General features: G+C 39.1%; 1 protein-coding gene across 7 annotated transcripts in view; it reads left to right on the forward strand.

The window, feature by feature from the left end:
- Window positions 1–26,818, forward strand: part of Herc3 (HECT and RLD domain containing E3 ubiquitin protein ligase 3) — a 111,394-nt gene that overhangs the window by 19,503 nt on the left and 65,073 nt on the right. For 5 of the 7 annotated variants that reach the window (XR_008720752.1, XM_055612606.1, XM_055612604.1 and 2 more), the window contains exons 3-11: window positions 9,563–9,722; window positions 10,445–10,521; window positions 11,238–11,459; window positions 12,277–12,368; window positions 13,646–13,776; window positions 15,030–15,190; window positions 17,367–17,443; window positions 23,777–23,901; window positions 25,279–25,338. Coding sequence is in view for 5 of the 7 variants with exons in the window: in XM_055612606.1 (XP_055468581.1) it covers window positions 9,563–9,722; window positions 10,445–10,521; window positions 11,238–11,459; window positions 12,277–12,368; window positions 13,646–13,776; window positions 15,030–15,190; window positions 17,367–17,443; window positions 23,777–23,901; window positions 25,279–25,338 (1,105 nt within the window). In the remaining 2 variants the exon portion in view is untranslated. Of the gene's footprint in view, window positions 1–9,562; window positions 9,723–10,444; window positions 10,522–11,237; window positions 11,460–12,276; window positions 12,369–13,645; window positions 13,777–15,029; window positions 15,191–17,366; window positions 17,444–23,776; window positions 23,902–25,139; window positions 25,237–25,278; window positions 25,339–26,818 lie in introns of those variants that run through there. The other 2 variants (XR_008720753.1, XM_055612605.1) reach the window with 2 other exon arrangements.

The following is a 26,818-nucleotide window of genomic DNA, read 5'->3' on the forward strand; positions in this document are numbered from 1 at the left end:
ATGTGTAAGGTTTCCTAGTTTCCCTGGTGCTTATCTGTATTCATAAGGACATCTTACCCTCTACAATAAATGAGAGAGTATCAAAATTGCCAAGCTACAAAATCACTACTGCAACACAAGTATTCAGAATTAAGAGGTATATTTACTCACTGAAGTTATGGAACATGGCCGGTGTGTTGACCAAAAACCGGAAGCTGCCACTACTCCGAGCTGCTGAGAGTGCATGTGTCTCATAGCTATGCTGCTTATTAAAGAGCAGAGTTCATGCTGAATGGCTTGTCTTAGACCTGCTTCACTGTGGGACAACTTACTTTGATATCTTTAGGGACTTATCATGTAGCATCTCCACCAGCCTCCAGAGTGCTGGGACTACAGGTGTGCACCACCTCCTGGTTCCATGCTGGAATTTTTACCACTTGATTTTGAGCGTGGAAACACAGCTGCTTTGAGTTCATGCATTCAATATTCATGTCAGAACTAACCATCCTCCCTCTGGTTCTTATATTCTTTCTGCCCTCTTTTGGTATGTTCCTCCAGACTTATAGAGGGGTGTGTTTGTGTGTGTGCATGTGACACTTCATAGAGATGTCTCATTGATAGCTGTGCACTCAGAGTCTCTTATCCTCAGCATTTTGAATAGTTAGTAGCCTCTGCATTAGCCACTACCTGCTGCACCGAGAGGCTTTTCTGAGCAAGGTAAAAGCAAGCAAACTGTGGACATAAACATAAATATTTAGAAGGCAGTTTGACAATATGGAAGCAAAACAGCTTGTATAGATGCTGCCCTAGGGCCTATGGCTTCCCTAACCATGTGTTTTGCCCATGTTTATAGTGCTGGGCCCAGATTCCCTTCTGTGGAGCCAGCCATGTGTCTAGAGTGTGGTTTAAAGAGCCATGCGACTATTGCACCAGTGGACACCTCTTGCCTGGTACATTGGTATTATGGGATGGAGGGTTCAGTGTTGGCTAAGACTGTTGGTAACTTTTTTTCCCCAGCAGCCTGCATGACATTTGTTTCTTCTGTCCAGCTTCACCCTTCTGCTGTTAATCTCTTTCTTCATACTCCCATATTCTCCTGATTCCCTTCACTGTCTCCAATAACCATGGTTCTGATCTATTTCTGTGAAATCAATATGTAGCTTCCATATTTAGGTGAGAACCTGCAGTGTTGATCATTTTGTGTCTCATTTTTCACCTAATATAATGCCCTCCATATAAAGCTCATCCATATTGCCCCGTACCACAGAATTCCATACACTTTATAGTTGCTGAAAAGTACATTATTTTGTATAAATACAAAATTTCCATCATCTACTCACCCATTATTGGATGCTTAACCATACCTTGTCTATTGTATGTATTGGAATATATCATCCCAATTTCTTCTGACCTTTTAGACTTATGCCTAGCACTCTAATTCTGTTATATGCGGCTTGAAAGTTTTTCTTAATGATTTCAGAAGTTTCTTTTTGTCTTTGAGTTTTGACTAAGTTAATTGAGTTGTGATACACTTAATCTCTCATGGGTATTGATGAGTTTTCAGTCATTTTTTTATTAACTATGTATCCTGTGGCTTTTTTCATTTTTTTTTCTTTCTATGGAATTGCAATCATTTGTTTCTTTATAGATGTTCTATAGGCTTCACTTCCTTGTTTTTCCCCCATTTGAGAGATCACTCTCAGGCCTTCTACGTCTTCTACATCTCCCTCTTTAGTACTGGGATCGTAGACTGGTACACCATGTTTAAATGTGGCATTTACATTTATTTATTTGTTTCCTTCCTCTCTAGGTTAGTATATTCTTTGACTTAATTTTGCAATCTTTTGCTTGATCTAATCTGGTTCTATGGCTTTCAGTTATATTACTTAGTCACTTGTTGGATTATTGGTTGGTTATGTTGTGATTTGAGTGCACACTTATAAACAATGTATGTGGGGACATTAGTGACCTAGACCGTGGATGTTTGTAGCGGTGGTGGTATGGTACAGTTTTGCGGGGGGTGGGCCTTTTTGTCTGCAAGCCTGGCTTTCAGGTAGGCAGTGGCATATCCAGTCACTTGCTGTGTGTCAGCTTTTACAGTGTGCAGATCTATCTGTTTCCTGGGAATTCCAGCTTGAGTTTCAGCCTTTCCTGTTGGCCCTAGGGTTAGAGCAGCTCTTAGTTAGGTGCTGCAGCCACTCATGTTCTTATGGTGGAGTGAGAGAAGAGGCTCAAGATGGAGATATATTGTGGTTACTAGTTTCTAAGGCAGTGCACCTGCTTACAAGATGGCAGAAAACTGGGATGATTTTTTTCCAGAGTAAAATCTTCCTATTTTCTGGGTGGGTACAAACACAAATGTGTTTTGGCCCTTAGTGAAGAAAGGTATTTACAGTTATGAATATTTTGTGAATGGGAGAAAGTGAGTCTCATTGTTTTGGGTAGAATAATTTCATGCACTCCTATTGCTTTTAAGAATATACCTCATTCTTACTCACATATGGGCCTCTTTGGTTCAACATGTCCACATAGTAATTCTGCAGAATTCTCTCTGCTTAGATATGTAAACATGTCTGTATAGGTTCAGGGAACATGTGAGGATATATGCTACTATATGAATATATATATATATCCTAGTTTTTCTAGAATCTATATTGGTAATATTTAGAAATATATAAAGTTGAATAAAACATTAAATATAACAAAGTTTCAAGAATAGAAAAATCTAGAGAGCAGAAGAGAGGGAAAAGATCACTTCAGCACATTGGAGAAAACAGAGTGACTGAGGTAGAGAAAGCATTTCAGAAAGCATGTATTACAGTTTCAGTTGAGATCAGATGTGTGTGTATGTATGTGTATGCATGTGGAAGCCAGAGCTTGATACATTGTGAGCCTTCCTCTGCCACTCTCCATCTTGTTGTTTTGAGAAAGGGTCTCTATCTGGGGCGAACTGAGACAGCTAGTGTGTGCCTCAGGAGACAGAGAACAAGAGCCCAGGCCAGAAGAAGGGCAGGGTGTGACTGCTCGTGCCTGCCCCTTGGAAATCCACATTCTCTTCTTCTGTCAAGGCCTCATTACCAAATACTGCACAAGCTCCTGAGGGAGCCTCAGAGATAGGGTCCGCCTCTTCATACCTGTGAGCCTCTGGGCACAGTTCATAGTAAAACTGTTATAAGTATCAGTAGGGAAGCTTGCTGTGAAAACTCCAGCAGGGAGTTGTCGGAGCCTTGGGATGAGTGGAATGAGCCCACGTGTGGAATCTTAGCAAAGCCATCATGCAGCATGGAGGCATTCTACCCCAGGTGTGGATTCCCATAAGGTTGTGTTGCCCATGACGAAACATTCAAGGTGCTGGAGACTGGGGCCAGCTGGCTGAAAGCTTATGGTCTGCCCTGTCCAATCTTGAAGAACAAGGCAGCACAGGGTAGCCATGGCTTTCTGTACACAGAGCATAGCCTGTGGTTGCTAGATGAATACTACAAAGGCAAAAAGAGAGGACTCACAATGACACACAGATACTGCTGTGAATGGTTGGTGCCTGGCCAAAGCAGCCACATGATTGACCTCCTTAGAGGAAACCTGCCCTCTTTTTAACTACCCTCTCCTTTTTTGATGCCATTTAAAAAATATTTTTTTCTGTAGAGACTGTTTTGATGTTGATTAGACCAGTTGTTTTAAATATTTACACATGGATTCTACTTTTGTCTTCACATTCCCCTTCCATGTTTTCTTGTAATAGGCAATTTCTTTGTTCTGCTGTTTATTTTCTTGAGACAGGTTTTTGCCACAGAGCCCAGGCTGGCATCAGCCTGCAAAGTGCTGGGACTGTAGGGCCATACCATCACACTTAGCTTTAATATTTACTTTTAAATTCTCTCTTCTTTCTTTTCTTTTGATTGTTCTTCATTTTTCAATTAAACAGTCTTCTCTGTTTTTTCCTCATCTTTCCTGCTTTTTTATTATTTTTATTGTTTATTTTATTTATTTATTTTTTTGGATCTCCTCTCTTTTCTGTTCTCCTCTTACTACATTTCCCTATTATCTTTTTTCCTTTTTTTTGGTTTTTTGTTTTTAGTATTGCTCTCTAGTATGGTATTCATTTTCTCTTACTCCCATTCTTACTAATTAGCATTTTCTTACTTCATGCAGTATTGTTCCCCCACCCCCATATTACTGGAGTTGTAATTAGGTCACATATAGCTGCTTCTGCAGGCAGTTTACCTCTCCTTGAGTGATGCTGGGATCATGCCTGGTACACTGAGAACACCAGCTGAGAGTTTACTACTGAAGGACAGTTGTAAGAAAATATACCCCAAACCTGCTACAGTGTAGTTCTTCTTAAATGATGGAAAGTAATTCAACTGACAGAATCTGAGAAATTAAAACTTCAAAACAATAGTTTGGCCCCAGATGCATAAATCCCAATTCACAATATGGGAGTGTGGGACAAGGTAATATAAATCCTAAGGGAGATTTTGAAACCTGACCATAAAAGACTATCTCCTTATTATGTAGTAAAACATCAGTTGCATTGACCACCAGCATCAAAAACTGTTGAAAGCTGCAAGAAGAAAATGACAAATTTCTTATAAAGGCACCCTTCTCTTCCCCAAATAAGAGAAATGTGAAAGGCAAACCCACCAATAACAGCAGATTTCTCTTAGAAACACAAAAGCAGGAGCACATGGAATAAAATGATCTACCTCAGGCCCCAAAAGAAAATAACTTCCAACATTACTATATCCAGCAAAGCTGTCCCTTAGAACTGAAGGAGGAATAAGGGCCTATCATAATCAACATTAATTAAAAGAAGTTACCGTCATTAAACCTGAACAAAGGAGGTAAACACAAGCATAACATAGAATTTGGATTTACAAGACTCAGTTGTTCTCTGCCTCTAAGAAACTTACCTTGTTGGCAAAGATAAGCCCAGCATGAAAGGGATAGAGTGGAAAAATAAGATTACAAGCCAATGGAGTCTGAAAGTAGACAGGTATACTGGGTTTTCTGGTAAGGCAGACTCCTGTTCATTGTTAAAAAAGACAATGAAGGTCACTTCATGAAGGGAACGATCTATCAAAATGACCGAAATGTTGTAAACGTGTACACTGAACATTGATATACCAAGTTTCTAAAATAAACACTACTGAACATAAATGTTCAGGTAAACCCCAATACAATAATATATAATGACTTCACTACCCAACCTTAACTGGGTCCCCAGACCAAAACCCAAATCATCAAAGAAACACCAGACTTACTCAGTACAACATTGTGAATTAAGTGAGCTTAAACTACATCTACAGCTTCAGAATGTACATTCTCAGAATTTATGGAACTTTCTCCAAAATAGGTCATATTTTAGGACACAAAACAAGTGTGAATAAATAGAGGAAAATTAAAACATCTTATATTTTATTATATCAATAATTAAATAAAATCAGAAATCAACAATAGAAATTTTTAAAATATATGAATATGAAAATTAAATAAAGCATTTGAATGATCATTTGGCCATTGAATAGACTGGACAAACAAACTTCTTAGAATCAAATAAAATGAAAACAACATAATAGAACCCATGAAATATAGTGAAAGTATCCAGAGAAGGATGCTTATTAATATAAAGACTTTAAGCAGTCAGCAATGGTTCAGATAATAACCTATGAGGGAAGACTGAAATGAGAGATGTGGTTAATGAAGTGGAAATGAAAAGAACAATACAAAGAATCAGCATAACAGATTCCTTTGAAAGAAGAGAATAGATTATCAGACCTATAGCCATACTAACCAAAAGATGAAGACACAATACAATTAGAGATGAAAAGAGTGACTAAGATACCACTGAAACTCAGAGGATCTGTAGTGGGCATTTTAAAAACTTATATTTTAATAAATGAGAAAATCTAGAAGTTTATAGATACATAGGACCTACCAAAATTAAACCAAGAGTATAGGAAGGAAAAAAAAAAAACCTAAACACAGTAACAAGCAAATAGATTAAACTGTGCAAGAACTCTACCAACAAAGAAAAACCTGAGTCCAGCTTGAGTCACTGTTGGTTTCTACGAGACTATGAAGTAAGGGACACATGTTCTTTCAAGAATTCCATAAAATACAGAGGAAGTGAACCTTCCAAACCCATTCATTAAGCCACAACTATTTTGTTATCCAAACTGGTTAAAGCCACAACAACAACAAAAAAGAAAACTGCAGACCAATTTCCCTAATCAACATAAATGCAAAAATCTTTAATAAAATACCTGCAAACTGAACTCAGCAACACAATAAATGTAATTAATGAGTTAGATAGAATGTATAAATATGTAAAGGTTGAAACCCTACATAATCATTTCAGTAGATGCCTTTGGTGGGCATTCAACATCTCTTCATGCTCTGAAGAGCATGGAATACTCTGAAGAGAATGGGAATAAAGGAGTCATGATGCCATATAATGGGGAGCTGAACACTTTCTCCAGAATCAGTACCAAGGCGAGTTCTGTCACCATTCTCCTGTATGATACTTGAAATCTTAAGCAGAGCAGTAAAGCAAGAAAAAGAGACAAAAGGTAGGCAGATATAAGAAATCAAACAATTTTAGATTTGCTGGTGTGATCCCATACCTCCAAGATTAATGATTTACTAGAATTTTTTTTTGATAAACACTTTTAGAACGTATAAAATTAACTCCCCCCTTTTTTTCTATATACAAATGACAAATCAGACAGAATTAGGAAAAGGATCCCATTCACAACAGCCACCCCCACCCAGCGCCAGGGAATGGCACTAATCAAAGACTTTGTTGTTGTTGTTATTTTTGAGACTGTATTTTAATTACACACGTTTAATTACATTGTATTTTAATTACATCCCTTCTCTTTTTTCTTTACAAACCATCCACTATAACTCTTGCTCCCTTTCAAATTCCTGGCCTCTTTTTTTTTTTTTAATCAGTTGTTAATTTCATGCATATATGTATTTGTATATACATAATATTCCTGAATATAACCTTTTGCATCCATATAATGTTACTTCAATCTATGTTTTCAGGGCTCACCATTGGCACTGAATTACCAGTTGGTATACTCTTGCCTGGGGAAAACCCACACCTCTCCTACTCCTAGCTTTACTCAGTTGCCTGTAGTTTTTTGTGTAGGGTTGGGGCCATGTGGCCCCATCTAGTTTACCATGTTCATTGGTATCATTCTTGCTTAGCTCATGTTTGGATGGTTGTGTTAGTGAGACTTTATGGATGTAGCTTCTGATGCTAATGGGAAATATAATTTCACAGCAAAGTTCCTGGTCCCCTGCTTCTTACAATCTTTCTGCCTTTCATACATACATACATACCTACATGCATATATATATATATGTACACACACACATACATATGCATGTTCCATTTTCACAACTGTTTATGGCTGATGTGTACAAGATGGTTCCATGATCTGGCTGTTGTGAATATTGCTTTGATTAATACAGCCGTGCAAGTTACCACTGTTGCATGCTGCCCTTGACTCTTTAGGATGTACATCCAAAGAGGTTCTGCTGGATAGAGTGCGACTTCTACTTTTAGGTTTTTGAGAAGCCTCCTGGGCTGCTGAACTAACTTACGTCCCCACCAACAGTATCTAAATGTCCTTGCCCAGCCTGTCTGGCATGTTTATTGTTCCCTTAATGTAGCCATTCTAACCATGTTGGAATGGTCTCAATGTCAAAGTGATTTGCCCTTTCCTGATGGCTAAAGATACAACTTTTTAATTTATCCATTGGCCACTTGAACTACTTCTTTGAGAAAACTATATTATTCATTTACCCATCATAGTAATGCATCTATGAACTGCATTACTTTTTTTTTTTTGGCATTTAATTTTTAAAGTTTGTCCTGAAGATACCTGATAAACCAGGGTCAGATGAAAGGGAGGAGGTCCCCCCCTATCAGTGAACTTGGAAAGGGGCAGGGAGGAGATGAAGGAAGGAGGGTGGGATTGGGAGGGAATGAGGGAGGGGGATACGGCTGGGATACAAAGTTAATAAACTGTAATTAATATAAAAATAATAAATAAAACATTTTAAAGTTTGTTATGTATTTTGGTAATTAATCCTGATGAACACATGGAAAGGGTTTCCCTCATTCTGTGGGTGAGCCTTTGATGTTTTGTTGTTGCTGTTATTTGTTTTTTGTTGTTGTTGTTGCACAGAAGCCCTTAAGTTAAGATACAATACCACTTGTGAATTCCTATGTTTTCCTGAACAACTTCAGTCCTAATCTGATAGTCATTGCCCATATTTATATCGTAACGAATCTCTCTTCCTATGTTTACATGTAGAACTATCACAACTGTGAGTCTTATATAAAGCTCTTTGGACCATTTGTTAGTTAAGGTTTTTTGTTTTGTTTTTGAGTCAGGGTCACATGTGGCCCAGGCTGGCCCTTGAACTCACTATAGAACAGAAAATGACCTTGAACTCTTGATTTGTCTGCCTCTACTTCCTAAGGGCTGGAATTACAGGAATGTGCCACTACACTTAGATTAAGCCAAAAAAAAAAAATTTTTTTTAAATTAGGACATAAGGTAGGGGATATAGTTTCAATCTTCTACCACTTGTTTAAAAAAACAAACAAACAAAAACCAAAAATAATCCTCTTGTTCTCCACTCTTATGCTTTCAGAACCTTAATTGAAAACCCAAAAAGGCCATAGCTGTTTGTTATGGATCTTCTATTCTATGTGGCTATACATGTCTGTTTTCTGTGTCACTGATTTTGTTGTTATAACTCAACAACATAATTTGATGTCACAAACTACTGAGCTTTTAGTGTTGTTGTTTTTTTTTTTCCGTCCATACATATATGTATGATAGATTAGCTATGTAGAAGAAAATGGAACTGGAAGGTCTCATGTTCGGTGAAATATGCCTAACTCAGAAAGACAAGTTGCATGTGTTTTCTCTCATACATGAAACCTCAGTTAAAAAGATGACATGAAAATTGAAGGAAGAATTTAGGGAACAGGAATGGGATACAGGGGGAAGTCTGTTGAATACACACAATGAAAAAAATATGATCAATATTTCATATACAGATATAAAAATACTGGTGAATCCCCAAAGTTTAATATCTCAGTAGACATACAGGTTTCATGGTTCCCTTTATAAAATAAAATAAAATTGCCTTTGGTGATTATGGTTGTGGTTCATCTTCATTGTCCACAACTGGATCTAGGATCACCTACGAGACATCTGGGAATATTGTGGGGTGTTTCTGAGGTTTAACTGAGGGTGGAAGACCTGCCATAAGTGGAGCTTATACCATACTGTAGGCTGGGCTCCTGGATTCAATAGAAAGGGAGTAAGGGAGAAAGCCAGCAGAGTGCCAAACCTGCCAGGCTTTCTTCCTAGGTGTCACAATGTGAGGATTCACACTGTTAGCTCCTTTCCTACGATACACTGTGCTGTGTGCCAAAACCATCCCCTTCCCCAGTCAGGGGTTTGGTCATGCAGTGAAAAGTTGCTAAGGCAAGGGGAGCAACATCTCTGGTTCAAGGCTGTGTCTTTTCTTCCTTTGTTTTGATCTCTTTCAGAACAAATTGGAGCATTGGCTGATCAGCATATCGTGCATGTGGCCTGTGGAGAGTCTCACAGTCTGGCTCTCAGCGACCGGGGCCAGCTGTTTTCTTGGGGTGCAGGAAGTGATGGCCAGCTGGGCCTCATGACTACTGAGGATTCAGTGGCAGTGCCCAGGTGAGCATGCTACCCAAAGAATTCTTGATTTTGACTGCTTTCTTCATTCTATTGATATGCCTGGTAACAACACTTGTAATACACAAAAAGCAATTCTTTGTAGAACTGTCTGCCTCAAGTTTTAAACATATGAGCTGGTCCAGAAGTGAGTTCTTAGCAACTGGTAAATGTTTTGACTAAAAAGAGTGCCCCTTTTGCCTCTTATACTAATTTACCTTGAACTGATAATCAGAAAATTTTTAATAACGTTTCTTTTTTTGATGCTGGTCTCATTTAACCCAGGTTGGTATTAAGCTCACTATGTAGTAGAAGCTGACCCTGTATTTCTGGTCCTTTTACCTGTACTTCCCAAATGTGGCTTCTTGGACACTGTCAGCCATAGTTTACTCCTTAGCATTGATGAAGACAGTAAATAATTTGGAGCTCCTAAAGATTTTGTGTGTCACAGTAATCACTTTCTCAAGTGAGGATGGCAAGGTGAAGGACTTTAGAAATGGGCCCAAGTGTAGGAGAATTTTTGTTTGTTTTAAACAGTAAATTCCTAAGAGTCAGCATAATGAAAGCTGTAATAGAATTCTTATCAGAAAAAAATACATGCTTGGGTTTTAAAAGGTCTTTTAGACAAGGTATTTTTTTTTAAATCAGTGTGTTTAGTTGAAAATGTTTGTGATAATTGTGTTTCTGTGTGGATGCACACTTAAGAAAACCCTTTTCTATTTTAGGTTAATACAGAAGCTGAACCAGCAGACCATATTACAAGTTTCCTGTGGTAACTGGCACTGCTTGGCTCTGGCAGCTGGTAATTTATATAAATATATGCTAATGTTACGTTAATTTTAAAAGCATTTTTCTCCTGCAGTCCTGTGTTATCTAACTGAAAGCATTATCTGAATGGTGACATTTATTTAACAGACTCTGTTTGATCTGCATCTTTGAGATGTGGATGGTGTAGGATTCATCATTGCATCTTTTGTGGAAAAGAGAGACCAGGGCTAGGACAGTGCCCAGGTGTCTTTGAGAACACAGATATTTACGGACTTTGTTTCAGAAAGCTATAGTTCTGTTACCAGGATTCCAGATAAAAGTAAAAGTGGGAGTGAGAGAAGTGTAAGGTGGAGCAGGGACATACTGTTCCTGCTGTGTGTCCTGCTCAGGCCTTCATTCCAGAGCAGCTGCAGTGTCTGAAACTGTCCGGAGGCTCCTGATTTACTGTGGTCAGAAATGAGGTCACCTTGCTTAGATCTGAGCCTGGTCACCAGCCTTTTCAGAACTGAATTTACTTAAACCTTTTTTAGATAAGTGTCGATAGCTTTCAAAGGCCACTAAGGCTTGAATTTACTTCTCTGTCGTCAAATGCTAATTTAGGCTTTGGAAATCTTGAAACACGGTGTCTCTGTCCTTTCTTTTGGGTGAGTTTGCTGTATATAGAGCAACTATGAATGGTGTAGGAGTATCTTATTATATGGAACCTGTATCCTTCTGTTTGGAACATCACTTGTCCTGTTGTTATTTCAGATGGCCAGTTCTTCACATGGGGAAAGAACAGCCATGGACAGCTAGGGCTGGGGAAGGAGTTCCCCTCCCAAACCAGCCCACAGAGGGTGAGGTCTTTGGAAGGGATCCCGCTGGCTCAGGTGGCTGCAGGAGGGGCTCATAGCTTTGCCCTGTCTCTCTCGGGAGCTGTTTTTGGCTGGGGAATGAATAATGCAGGGCAGCTAGGGCTCAGTGATGAAAAAGGTACGTAAGCCTCTGTATGCACTCTTCAGTTCAAAAACACATTCAGTTATATAACAGATGCTTCTTGTGGACCTGCTGTGTGCTGGTCTGGTGCTAGGTATCTAGGGAGAGCAGTGAACAGGACAGGACATCTGGCTTAATTGACTTTGTTCTAGTGGATGGATGCAAATAATAAACAATAAATAAATAATATGTCTGTCACATTGCATTAGAAAAAGTTTGTGTTTATCATTCAAGCAGAGCCTTATAGGAAACCTGCTAGGAAATGGGACATATAGAGAACTTGGTGAGGACTGTTCTAGTCAAAGCGAACAGGAACTTACAAGACTGGTGGGGAAGCAGAGGTGGAGATCAGGGAGGCTGTGTAGACATTTCTACCAAGGACCCCCAAAAGGCACAGTGAAGACTCTGACTCGCTTTCTTAGTGATGGAAGAAGAAACTAAGGGTTTTGAGGAGAGGAGTGGTCTAGTTGGAGTTAGCTATGGTGCATTAAGGGGTGGATCTGTTTGGAGGTAGAAACAGTAGTCAAGTTTTTGTAGTGGTTGAAGATGATGACCCTGTTCATAGTTGGAAATGAAGGGAAGGCCGGAAGGTTGTATATGTGGGATGAGGGAAGATGACCTGGTTGGAGTGGACAGACTTAGAGAGTATAGGGAAATTATGAGTTGAGACTTTAATAAATTAAACTTAAATTTGATGGACTTTTCAAGTAGAGTTGAAGGGAGAGAGGTGAATGAGAGTTGGGAAGCTGGTGGCTGTATGTATCTCATTTAAAAGGCTAATGGTAGTGACACGCTGATGCTCAATTTATTTCAGATCGGGAGTCTCCATGCCACGTGAAGCTTTTGAGGACACAGAAAGTCGTGTATATTAGTTGTGGAGAGGAGCACACAGCGGTTCTCACAAAGGTGAGGGGCTTGGGGGACTTGGCTGTGGACAGGCATAGATGGACAGTTTCAGATGTTGCAGAGTAGCTGTGGTAAATGACTATGCTTGGACTTGAACTTCCTCTTTACCTTTGTTTTGATTGTCTTGGGAGGAATAGAAAGAAGGTTTCTTTTGAAAATATGCCTGCCCATGCTTTCCTCTTGGATAACCTTATATATTCTCTAGGTAACATTTTAAAATAGTTCAATAGAATAACTATTGAACTATTTAGAATAGTTCAATAAAAGTGTTGTATATATACATATGCAAAACAATACCCATCCTTTGTTCTTTTAAAACAACCCCTTTGAATATATAAAACATAGTATTTTAATTGATATTTTAAAATTATTAGACAGTCTCTATTGCTTCTAAAAACATTTACATGCTAGAGAGAATGAAAATTAATCCTTTCCTTCCTTCTTTCCTTTTCTTCTTTCTTTTTAATGGTTGTTTTGAGACAGGGTCGAATGTATCAAGATGGTATTCATCATGTTATGCAGTGTGTATCAGTATGATTTCGAACTCCTGCTTCTCTTGCTTCTGCTTTCTAAATACTGGGATTATAGGCTTGAATACCATGCCTAGCTTGAAAATCTCTTTATATTAAAGACTTGCTATTGTATATAGACTTAACATTTATTCAAGTACAAATTTAAAATCTTTATTATGGAGTTTATGGAGCATCAGTTTCTTACATGCGAGTGAACCTGAAAATCCTCTCATTTCATCTGCTTTTTTCTCTAAAACTTTTTTGCCTCCTAACACATTATTGCACTTAAAAAAATTAATTTTGTGTAAGTGCTTTACCTGTGTGTATATATTTGTACCATGTACCTTCCTGTTGCCTATGAAGTCCAGAAGAGGTTTTTGGATCATCTGGACCTAGAGTTACCTGTGGTTGTGAGCTTTGGGTGGTGAGTGCTGGGAACAGAACTCAGATCCTCTGAAAGAGCAGCAAGTGTTGTTCCTAAACTGCTGAGCTAACTCTCTGGCCCTATATCACCTCACTTTTAAATAGTCTTTAAAGTCTTCAAATTGTATGCAGTTCTCTAAGCACTGTGGACTTTGTTCTCTAAAGTTGTAGTCTTACATTCCCTTATTTTTCTACATAATAAAAGTTCTCACGAAATAATGATGGTCGTCAGGTGAATGTGATACCTTACTCAGACTGGTGAGATGGAATTTTATGTATAGGCTTCACAGGACAGTCCTCAAACTCCATTACCAAAGTCACCTGATCCTTGTTTCTTGTTAGAGTGGAGGCGTGTTTACTTTTGGTGCTGGTTCCTGCGGGCAACTTGGACATGACTCCATGAATGATGAAGTTAATCCAAGAAGAGTTCTGGAGCTAATGGGCAGTGAAGTAACTCAGATTGCTTGTGGCAGGTGAGTGTCCCCACGAGCTTACTGAGACTCAGAAGATTTGGCAGTGGGAAAGCCTGAGGGCTCAGCAAACCACTATCATTTAAAGAAATATTTTGTTATTGCTGTTTCCTTCTCCTCCTCTTCCTCTTTTTCTTTTCCCCTCTTCCTTCCTTCCCTTTCATTTTCTTTTTCCTTTTCTTTACTTTCTCCTTTCCTTTTTTCTTTCTTTTCCTTTCCTTTCCTTGATAGTACCGGTCTTTGTGCCCTATGCTGGCCTCAAACTCATTGCTATGAAGTGGTGGCTTCCTCCTGCTTTTACCTCCCAACTGACAGGATTGTAGGCATGTGTCACAATGCACAGCTTTTCGTTAGAACATATCAACTGCATGATCACCTGTGTAGGGAAAGTCACAAGGTAGTAATTATGGTAAGGAAGAATTTTAGGTAAACAGACCAACAGGAGGACATTAGACCTCCATGGAATAGAGGGTAAGTAGCAGAATATAGGGAGAAATGAAGAAGGAATGTGACAGTTCCTTGCTTGTGTGCTTCTGCTTTTCTTTCATCTGAAAGGGAGGATGTGTTGCGTTGTTTATCTATTTCCATGTGTTGCCCTCCTTACCAGGATCAGTAGGCACATGTGCGACCTCGTTACAACAATACAGTGTTGTCACTCTATGGTTGGGCTGGTGAGATAGTGCAATGACTTACAAGCCTGCCCTGCAAGCACAAGGACACAAATTAGGATGCCCACCAGGCACATGAAAAGCCAGACTTGTAGTATGCATCTGTAACTGCAGTGCTGTGAGAGGCTGAGACAGGCATATTCCCTAAGCTCATTTTACCAAGCCTAGTTTACCAAGAGATTTTTGTCTCATAAAAGGTTCAATGAGAGACTTTCTTCAAAATATAAGGAGAAAATTATTTCTGGCCTACCCAGTTGCACAGACGTACATACATGTGCACAGACCCCACACCAGCGATTATAACACACACGAGAACCACAAATCAGATTATGAAAAACTTCTCATGTTTTAAGCCAGTTTATGCTTTAATGTTGGACCACTTTCATAGCCATTACAGGTCTTAGTTACAGGTTAGCCATGCCTGCTGAGGTGCCAGAACTTAGGAGTCTGTTGTAAAGAAACTTAAGAACATGAAGAAGCATCACAGGAACTTTTAGGAATTGCTGTGATCTCATGTGGAGGTTTTAAAAAACCATACTGAGTGTACATCTTTATTAGTATGCTGATGAGTTAATTATTTTCCCACAGACAGCACACCCTAGCCTTTGTGCCTTCTTCTGGACTCATCTATGCATTTGGTTGTGGAGCTAAAGGTCAGCTGGGAACTGGACACACATGTAATGTTAAGTGCCCATCTCCTGTGAAGGGGTACTGGGCTGCCCACAGTGGTCAGCTGTCAGCTCGAGCTGGTAAGAGTCACCTTCATTGGAATTATATTTTTAAGTAATCGTAACTATTATTTTAATGTGTATTTGTTACTTGTCTTGAACTACTTTAGAGGAAATTAACACAGTTTATTTATTTTCTTTCTTTGTGCTTTTGGATATTTATTATTAAATAATTTGAGTATTCATCCTGCATGAAGTTCTGCAATTGAGAACCTAGAGAACAATCAAAGATGCTGGCATCAAGGCGCTTGGTGGTGTTTATCTTTTTGTTGTTAGTGGTGAGAATTAATGTTAAAGTCTTAATTGGTTGCTTAATAATATAGTAAGCACTGAAAAACAAGCACACAGCTATTGGCCATCACCCCAGAAGCAAAGGACTGATTCCTCATAGGTTCCGTCACTTGCATAAGATAAAAAACCTTCTAGAGGCAGGATTTGAACCCGTTTCTGCCTCAGTCAAAAGCCTGTGCTTGTGCTCTGCTTCCAGTGTCTGGTGATGATGGGCCGAGACTTCTTTGAAACATTCTTTTGAGAAAATCGAGCCATCAGAGCGCTTATTGCATTGGAGATTAGAATAAGGCAGTCCTTCACACTGACCAGCTTCCTCATCCTGAAACTGTATATCCACAGGGAGAAATGGGACTGTGGAGCTATTAAATAGAAGTATAATAACCAAATTTAACTTTGAATTAACAAATGTAGGGCTTCATACAGATTTAAAAATAACAATTTTAAGTTTCCTTACTGTATTTGTATGGTTTTGTGAAAAGCAGAGAAAAGAGATTTATTCAGTCTCTTTTTTTGGGCATTAGGAAGAGGAACAATTAAAGGGTTCAGTGACTCCCAAGTTCATCTCTCTCTTTCTTTGATGCCAAGAAAATTAAGGCCAGAGAATGAATAGTCTAATCTTTGTAAACCTAGTATTTATCACAGAGCTGCTAACCTGTCACTCAGCAAATACTTATGGGACAGATATGTATGAGTAAGCTTAAAATATAAAATAAACAGGACTCTTTACATTAATATTCTCCAAAGCAAAAGACCAGCATGCAGTCTTTGTCATTTGTAACTATCTTTCTCTAGGCATACTTGGAATGCATTTGCTTAGCAAGTGTACTACTGGATGTTATGATATACTCCTGTAATACAGACATGCTGTAGGATCACAAGTTCTAGGCCAGCCTGAGCTATGTAACCATCCTTGTCTCCGTCCCTTCCTCTTCCCAGACAACAATAATCAAGTCAAGAAAGTTTAATCTGAAAACCCAGGTTTTTGTAATTGAATCACAATCTGGCAGTTTTAAGTTTGTCTATATGTTTGACAAAATATGATTCAAGTAAGAAAAATTTCAAATTTCTATGTCCTATACTATGGACTTATGGCCCTTTTTCGAAATATGAGACCACAGGGGAAGGCACTGAGGAATTTTACAGCTAGAGGAGCTTCTAGCTGCTGGTTTAAGTTTGATAAGAGAACTGTGAGGGAGCAGGGTTGTTACCTGGAAGTGTAAAGTTTATGATATAAAGGGTGTTAGGAGAAATAAAGCAGTTGCATGGATAACCAGTCAGGTCTGCCCTGAAATTGTGTATACACAAGTAACACCAGATAGACTGGCAAGGTTATTATATATTTAGGTTGTGTGTGTGTGTGAACAGTAACAATTAAAAAGGGGATATAATTTCAAATGGAGGAGAGGAGCGGTACATGGTAGGGACAAGGGAGGAACGGGAAAAAGTGAAATAATGTAGTTATATTTTAATTTTTAAAAAAAGCAATTAGGTGATCTTAAGAGTGTGCCTTTGATAGGATATCACCCTGGGACTTAGGAAAGATGTCCTTGTATTGCTAGCATCATCCTGAAGGGGATAGAGAGAACCACGTGCAGATGTGTGAATGTTAAGCATATGTGACAATTTATAGTAGTGCCCATTTTAGATTTCTGGCCGATGGCATGACAAAATTAGCAAGAGAAATAGAAACAAGGTCAGTGTTAGCTGTCTGTGAGGGAGGCAGCCTGGGAGGGTATGGGTACTATTTTATATATTTGTTTTTAACTGAAGTAGAAATGATCCTGAGCAGTCAACCAGGAAGGCCTCGTTTCTGTACATAATTAAAGCAGATAAGCTCTTCTGAAGCAACATCAGGAGAGGATGGAGGGGAGCAGCCATTGACACTGTTTGAAATGCTTTTTGACAGATCGCTTTAAGTACCGAGTCGTTAAACAGATCTTCTCTGGAGGGGACCAGACTTTTGTACTTTGCTCCACATATGAGGTAAAATTTTCTTTTGAGTATCATGTTTAAAGTAGAATGATGGTAATCAGTGTTTGTGTTAAAAGTTACACAAAAACTTTGTGGCTTTACAAAGTTCTTACAGAGTTTATTTTATTAAACAAACTTAACCTTGCTGTTATCTCCACTTAGCTTCTTTAAATTGCTAATGATTATCCTGTTCTTAACATTATAGAGTTCTAATTTATCATGCAAAATTAATTATTTATATTCATAATTGTTCTAAAAAATTTAAAGAGACTTAGAGCATTTATATTACTATTTTTATGTTTCTTCACTATTAAGTACCAATGAATTTTAGGTGTTTGATAACATACTGGGTTTCATTGTTTGATGTGACTAAGTGTATAATAAATATATAAGAGAGATACAAAAAAGTTCAGATTTTTATTTATCACCTGGCCATGATGTCACATTGAGATTTCCCTTCTCTTGCTCCCGCATCACTGTACCAAATACGCCACCAAGAATAAGTGCCATACATGGGTATGGCGGTGCACACCTGGATCCCTAGTACTTGCCTGGTAGAGACAGCCGTTTATGGTTATCTTTGCCTACATGGCCAGTTTGGGCTAGCCTGAGCTACTTGAGGCCCTGTCTAAGGGAAGGGGAGGGGAGGGGAGGGGAGGGGAAGGGAAAGGGAAGGGAAAGGGAAAGGGATGGGAAAGGGAAGGGAAAGGGAAAGGGACAGGAAAGGGAAGGGAAAGGAAAGAAAAAAAAGGAAAAGAAAAGGAAAAAAAGTAAAAAGGAAAAGAAAGGGGAAGGGGAAAGGAGAAGGGGAATGGGAGAGGAGAACAGGAAGGGGAAAGGAGACCATAGCATATTCAGGGTCTGACAAGAATCCCTGGCATTTATTTAATTCATCCTTCTCTTCATGGCCAAGGGCAGTCAACTGAAGAATGCTACAGTTATCTTCTTTTATCTTTCTCACACTTCTACTTCTATTTAACAAGCTCTGTGGGGGCCGGGGGCAAACTCAAGGAGATAATTGGAAAAGCAGTAGACTTTGGTGGGAAGAAAACAGCACCTGTGGAAACAAAGGCCCTTTCAACTGGGAAAACCTCTCCATTGCCCTGACACTGCCGACCTTAAGTCCTGTCCTCTTTACTACCATCTTAGGGTGATGTAGAATGGCTGCCTTAGACATGTGTTGGCTTCAGCTTCATAACTTTACAGAGAAATGCTGAAGGAAGCTGAGCTTATGTCATTAGTGTAAATGCTAAAAGCTAAGAGCACAGGACCTCATCAGTCACTTTTTTCTTCTCAAGTAGTAGACTTGTAAGAATTAATTTCTGATCAGCAAAAGTGTGGAGATTTGTAAATATGCAGAGTGGATAGGGCTTAACTTCTTATGTTTAGTAAGTTATATGACATGATAAAAAATGTATTCTTTCTTTTTCTATAACTCTGGCCAGTATAGTGAGTTTATTAAACTTGTGGACTAGCAGATTGGTAGTCTCTTTTCTCTAACATATTTTATTGAAAAAGAACCTCCTGGGTCCATTTTAACTCATTAAAATCAATTCACTTGGTTTTATTTTAAAGTAATATTTTTATTTTATTTATGAATTTTTATAAATATGTTATATTATAAATTATATAAATAAAATTATATTATATAAAAAAGAATTAATTTCTGAAAGAAACGGACTTAAGTTGTTTTTTTTTTAGAGTTTGTAGTAAAAGTTAAATTTTTAAATTTTATTTATTTTTATTAATTACAGTTTATTCACTTTGTATCCCAGCTGTAGCCCCTCCCAATCCCATCCTCTTCCTTCATCTCCTCCCATGCCCCTCCCCAAGTCCACCAAGTCCTTTGACCCTAACCTATCAGGTCTCATCAGTACTGGCTTCATTGTCTTCCTCTGTGGCTTGGTAAGGCTGCTCCCTCCATCAAGGGGAGGTGATCAGAGAGCCAGTCAGTGAGTTCAACCCTGGCTTTCTTGGAACATTCTTTGTAGACCAGGCTGGCCTCAAACTCAGAGATCCTCCTACCTTTGCCTCCCAAGTACTGGGATTAAAGGCATGTACCATCACTGCCTGAGAAACTGACTTAAATAGTATCCAGCTTTTTTTTTTTTTTTTTTGAGAATTAAACATAAACCTTAAATTTTCTTCCTTTAATAAATATACAGTATGATCTGTGTAGTTGAGTTTTAAATATATTGAGTTGGGTATGGAAAACAACCCACTGATAAAAGGAAGTAAGGTATACGATAGTGTTAGTTAGCTGGTAAGTTAAAGTTTCAACTGGTGAGAGGTATCCCCCATTAAAGTTTTACGTTCACAGTGGAACGTTCCTCCCCACCACTTTGAGAAGGTAGCTGGGATCTCCTGACTGCCCTTTGTCTCAGGCTCCAGACTGCTGTCCTTGCCACTGGGACACAACTGTTTTTTCAAGTATAAAGCTGTACGTATTTACATGTTATCTCTCTCACACACACTAGATACTTGTTAGATACAGAAATTGAAAATGATATGCTCACCTAGTTACTTTATCACTACTGTAATGTGTGACGTCGCAGCCAGAAAAATAATGTCGTAAGTTCTTTTGGTTTTTGAAATATTTACATACATATAGGGTATCTTGGAAATGGATCCCAAGTCTATACAGAAACTCATGGCAACTCCAATACTTCAAGGAGGTAATGCCATATAACATCTTAAATCACTGTGAACATGAAACTCACTAGAATGCAAACACGCCGGAGGTATGTTACATGACACCTTCAGTCACTGTTTGCAGCAACATGAAACATACTACAACTCAAACACACTGTTTAGGTGTGTACGAGGACATCTTAGATTATTATGTGTATGAACAAAGCTCCCTGCTGTGAGGTTTTCCACCTCTGGTGTCATATCAATTTTGAATTTGAAGCTTTCAGCTTTGATTATTCCCTTGTACTCGAATATTCCATTGTAGTCTAGATGTACTGAGTGTAATCTCAGCCTCACCCTTCCTTTTCTCTTGTTCTCAGGCTGAAAAGGGAATGTGGTTAGAATGTGTATGTGTTTTCCTCAAGCCTGTTAGCTATAATTCTCATTCTCTGTCTCTCTCTGTCTTTCTTCCTCTGCCCCTTCTCTCTGTGTGTATGTGTGTGAGTGAAACTAAACAGTGCTATGGTGATTCCTAACTTTGGTTATACATTAGAGTCACCTGATGGGTGTATAAAGTAGACCTGCTGCTGGCAATTCTAACTAAATTGCCCTAGGATACACATTGGCAATTGGCCTGGAATGTATGTTGGCCATTGGGCTTTTTCATGGTTCCCTTGGTAGTCTAAAACCCAGCCACATTCGACAAGCACTGACCTAGTGAAGTATTTTTCTTCTTATCCTATATATAGCCAGCAAGTGTGGAGTTCGGGGAGTAGAACTCAGTGATTCAATGCTTCTAGCATGTGGGAGGTGCTCACCCACAGAGGGGAAAATTAGGCTTTTCCTTATATCTATGGGTTATTGAATAGATGATGAAGAATGAGTTTGAAACCTACATGAATTTATGTAAGTTTGTATTATTGTTGCTGTTCAGTATAGTACTTTAAAGCCAAGATGGGAAAAGGTATCTAAGTGTGTGTTTAAGTTGTCTATGCTGGCTTAAGAGTTTCTTTACCTGTGTGGAGTCCCCTTAAGAGTTCAGGGGAATGCCCATCCTACTTGCCTCAGTTCCAGACTAGGAAACACAGAAATTATATAAATGACACTTTAGGACTTGTAAGTATGAAGATAATAGGAATTTTATTACTTGGCTTATTAAAAATGAGTGCATTTTGGTTGCTGATTCTACTTGTGTCTATTACTTTGACCTGATCTCATACTTAAAGTAATCAGTTTTAATCATGCTTTTGTCATAGTTATGCTAAGGAGTTGGTCTCAAAGGCACAAAACATGAATTCTCCAGACAAGCTCTTTTTGTTGTAGATGGATTAGGTTGGTCAAAGCCTCCATGTCTCACTTTCTGCACTCTCTTGACATTTTTTTTTTTCATCTTCCAATTTGTGCAAGCTTTGGTTCTTTGGTAACAGATTCTTGCAACTGTAAAGTGGAAGTACATAGATGTGAGAAGTCATGTAATGGTTAATGAACTTACCATGATTGACAAAGCTCTCATTGTAAATCAGTCTGTACTCAGCAAATAAAAATCATTATTAGTTGTATAAACATACACACAAAGAAATACATTTTGAATTCCAGGATGTCATACTACTTCTGTACCTAGCATTTTGAATCTTTATATTTGCAATGTTACACAAACTGTACTATTTTTTTTTATGTACAGTTTGCATGACTAAACCATCAGAGAATAAATTCTGTCTTTAAATTATGTTTTTTTAAAAAAAAAGAGTTTCTTTAATATAGTTCAGTGTTCTATTTGTTCTTTTAGAATATGTTTGTGTAGTCATTTTTGTAGAATAGTTATCAAGAACCAGGTGATATGTGTGTTATGGGCACTTTTCTTTCTCTACATAATGCTAACTCACAACTGTAGAATGAAACCAGCAAGCTTCCTTTGAAAGCTATATCTTAGATGCAAGTACAAAGGAGAGAACAATGATTTTTCTATGAATTTATGGCTGACTGCTTGAATATTACTTTTCCTTTTAAGAGGCATACTGTCAACTTTTCATAGTTCTGGATGAGAAATGGGTGTTGGAGAAAAAAAGTTGAAAACATGCAGGTTTAGACAATAAAAGTAATTATAATGATTCTTTAAAAATATCACTAAATGGGTTGGCAAGACAGCTCTCATAGAATACAGGTGCTGCCACTAAGAGGGCAGCCTGAGAGCTCTGAAATCAACATGGTGGATGGAAAACCAACTCCTGTAAGTTGTCTCTCACCCTCACACATGTACCATTGTGCACTCGTCCACTCCTGCCCATGTGTGCATGCGCACACAGACAAACACAACCTTGCACACACAAAAATGTAATGAATCATTATAAATTTAAAATGCTGGGTTGGGTTGAAGGGATGGCTTAGTGGTTAAGAACATTCATTGGCTACTTTTCTGGAGGACCCAGGATCAATTTTAAGCATCTACATAGGGACTTAGAGCTATCTGCAACTCTAGTTTCTCGTGATCTATTGCCTTCTAATCTCTGTGGCACCAGGCGTGCAAGTGGTACAGAGATACACATGCTGGCAAAACTTATTTACATAAAAAAGTCCCTAAAAATATGTATCACTAAAGAAAGGGTGTGTAGTGTGGACAGTATTTGTAATTTCCAAAGCCATTATTAAGAAATTAAGAGTCACTGGGGCTGAGGCAATGGCTCATTCGTGAAAATGCTTGCCCTGCAAAGTGTGTGGACAAGAGTCCAGATCCCCAGAATCCTTGTAAAAAAAGGTGGGTGTGGCATTAATCCCATCTTGGGAGGTGGAGACAGAGCTAGCTGGCTAGCCAGAGTAGCCATGTGGTGAGCTCTAGGGTTGAGAGACCTTGTTTCAAGGAAGAAGGTTGAGAGTGATCAAGGAAGAGTGACCGAGACAACCTCTGGCCAACACATGCTTGTACACGCACACGTGTGCACAGCTTGCACACATTCTTATATCTACACATGTGAAAGTACACCCCTAAAGGCATGCACAGCACACACAAACAGTTGAGAAAAAGTCATGTGACTCTGAATTTTCAGGAGTTGCTTACTATAACTAAATTCTGCTTTTCTTCCTTCAACTTATTAAAATGAAGTTTTACGTAGCCCAGGCTAGCCTTGAAAATTCACTACATATCTTGAACTGTTGATTCTCCTCCTTCTCCTCACATCCTAAGTGCTGGGATTACAGGCATCATGTCTGACTTAAACATTTTTTATTTACTACATTTTATTGGAACTGAGGGAACAGTTATGTCAAGAGACCAATAACTGTATGGTGTGGTGACTCAGAGCAAGGGGAAAATGACCTAGAAAACTTGTCTTTGAGTTGAAACAGAATCTCTAGAAGAACACCCATTCAGGGGTGAAGGGGACGGGGACAGACTGATGCTGAACTTTGGTCACTTGCAGAAGAGGCCTCATCCAGTCTGGTGTAGTGCCCTGAAGTTGAGGCAAGGGATCTGAGCTTTGGTATCATAGTTATCTGCCACTGAGTATAATGAAGTGGAGCAATGGCCTAGGGAAGATCCTCAAGAGCAGCCTGCCCTCCTAGCCATTGGAATGGGGACGGGTCTTTGCTCCAAGAGAGAGGCTCTGGGAAGCCACCAGCGCCTTCAGGTTGTGAAGTGCGATGTGGAGACCACACTGGGGTAGGAAAGGAGAGAAGAGCCATGTCTATTGTTTCTCTTTTTTCTTGTGTTTATTTCTCCAGAATTCTTCTCCTGCTGTTGACTTCAGGACTGTGAACCAAGCACATTATACCAACTTAATAAATGATGAAACCATAGCAGTTTGGAGGCAAAAACTCTCAGAACACAACAATGCAAATACAATCAAGTATGTGGTTGTCTTCTGCTTCTTCCAAAGCATTCCAGAGTTTTCTAGTTTAGTGGCTGGTAATTCTCGGCCCTGTCTACACTGAGACTGGGAATCTAAATAGAGTTTTGCATTTATGAAATAATTTTTGTACATTTATCAGAGTGTCATTTCTTTAGCCCCAAATAACACAGTGATTGGTGCTGCAATTTTCACTTTTTATCTTGACTTATCATTGCAAGATCTATGAAATCCCATGGAGGAAGGCCTGAGTTGCTATCTCTTCTGAGAGCTCTCTGTATTTTGTTGCATATAGAAATGGTTTTCTTCACACTGATGTTTCAAGGAATCTTGAATCTTAACAACTTTTCATTTTAACTAATTTGAGTAACTTCTACAGTTTTCTCATTCAGTGTGATTAGTTGAAATGATAGTTCAGAGTTTTCTGGGAAAAAGTACAATAAAAAAGTGAGACTTTTATTGAGTTTGAAAAATAGTTTTCTGTACATTTCTACACATCTTTGTTGACGTTAATTAGCATTTCATGTTTTTTTCTGTAGTCTCATTTATGAAAACAAATAAATAAATCTGTGTAACAAAGACAGCTATCTTAGGAAATGCAAAGTGGGTCTTGGCTTTATGATCCAAACTGCTGGCGCCAATGCCCAGGCCCCACCCTGCAGCATCCCACAGAATCTCCTTGCCTGGTGGGCACTGCTAAGGAGCTGAGGCTGGAGGGGGAGGAGAGTAAGAGAGACCAGGCTGCTGAGTGGCAGGCGAACTGTGAGCATGAACTTTACCGGGACTTCTATTTTCTTACTTAAAAACCAAAGCTAGATAGAGGGTATCACCTCCCAAAGTTTCACCTGATCCAAATTCTACAGCTGACACAAATTACTACCATGGTCTCTCCTTCCTAGCCATTTGCCTGTTTTATTCCTTGTCTTTCATGGCAATCCTGGATCCTCATGATTAGGTGCTTCTGCAGAATCTGCAGAATTTACATGATAGGAAGCAGTCTTCATTTCCACTCATTTTTAGTTTCTTTCTCAGATGGCCAATAGACTAGGAAGACACGATTGGGCATTTATTAACTTATGTTATTAAATAAATAGCTTACTTTTAAGGTAAGAAATGATAAGAGAATGCCCAAGCTTTTTGTTAAAAGGGATTTTTTTTCATGATTTTTGACACATAAAAAAACAACAAACAAACGTGTTCTTATCCATTTGGAGGTGAAACATTTTTCTCTGAACCAGGTATGCACCTGCTAGAGGAAAGAAAGTGCCCCAATGACCTAAAGGCTGGCTAGACAGATGACTGGCTTGCTGCTGAAGCTTATAGAAGTGCTGATTTGTAAGTTTTAAGGATTCCTTTCTCCTTTTCTGTCTTGAATAGTGGTGTTGTTCAGATACTGTCTTCTGCAGCTTGTTGGAATGGAAGTTTTCTGGAAAAAAAGTAAGTGTCCTAGAGGCTTCAGAAACCCGTGTGTGATATAAATGCTCATTGAAGGGAAAAGCTGACATTTGCATGAAAATGAAAGTTCCAGTAATGCTGACCCCTGCGTGCTGGTGTGTGTTCACTCCTGATTGGCAGACAGGTCTAAGCCAGAACTGCAGCCTGTCCGAAAGTGCTGCTCTTCACCTATGCTCATGCTCTTAAACTCAAAATTCTCAACCAACTCCTGGTTTCTGTAGTTTGCTGAGGGAATTTTCGTTTTGTAAAAGGAATGAGCTCATGTAGAGGTGTTAGGGAGGCTTCATCCTGGGGCTCAACTCTGGCTGAAATCAGAGGCAGCAAATAGGCCTTTCTTTTCTCTTCTGCAGATGGCCCTCAGGAACCTCATGCAGCAGAATGGTCTTACGTTAGGTGTGTTTTCAGCATTTTCAGCCCATGGTGAGGTGGCCACATTTCTTTTGGACCAGGAGTGAGGAAATCATCATGATAGAAGAAGATTCCACATAGAAGTTCCTCACCTATGTTGGCTGTCAAAGAGATAGGAAAGGGTGGAGGTGCAATATTGAAGGGTACAAACATGATATCTCACCTCCTAAATGCTTTGCCATCTCACAGTGATGCTGCAGGTGGAGGTCCATGCCCTCTGCACTTCTGCACATGCCATTAAGCAGACATTCAAAGTGCAATGTATAGCCATTAGGAAGTCTCGCAGGAGTGGGTAAGGGTGAAGCAGGAGCTCAATGTGAAGCGTATACTTGTATGGAAATGTCCCTATGTAAAAGAGCACCATGTATATGCTAGTACACGCAAGCAAAGAATATTTTAAGTATAGCAACAAGTTAAACCTTAGTTCTTTGTGTGATTTCCTCAGTCTCTCACCCCTTGGGTTAGTCAAAATTCTCTTTTAATGTTTTTTAATTAGTTCTTTGAAAAGTTTATACGTGTACACAGTGTAGGTCATATTAACTTCTCTGTGTCCCCCAGTTCCTTCCACATCTACCCTACTACTCTTTCTCTTACTCGGGGAGTATGTGCTGCCCATGTACACATGGGGATGGGGACATACCCTTGAACAGGAGTCAGTTGAGCTGCCAGGGACCTCACCATTTGTCTTAGGGGTTTCATTGCTCTGAAGAGATATCATGTCCAAGGCAACTCTTATCAAGGAAAATGTTTAATTGAGGCTGGCTGTCAGTTTCAGAGGTTTAGTCCATTATAATCATGGCAGGAAGCGTGTCAGCGTTCAGGCAGACACAGTGCTGGAGGAGCCCAGAATTCTACATTTTGATCCAAAGTCAGCAGAAGGAGACTGTGTCACTGGGCATAACGTGAGCATGGCACAGTGACATACATCCTCCAACAAGGCCACACCTACTCCAGCAAGCTCACATCTCCTAATAGTGCCACTCCCTATGGGCCAAGCCTTCAAACACATGAGTCTATGGGAGCCATACCTGTTCAAAGCAGCACACCTTTAAAG

Source organism: Psammomys obesus, unplaced genomic scaffold (genome assembly GCF_907164565.1).
Source record: "Psammomys obesus unplaced genomic scaffold, mPsaObe1.curated_primary_1811, whole genome shotgun sequence".
NCBI classification, from domain to species: domain Eukaryota; kingdom Metazoa; phylum Chordata; class Mammalia; order Rodentia; family Muridae; genus Psammomys; species Psammomys obesus.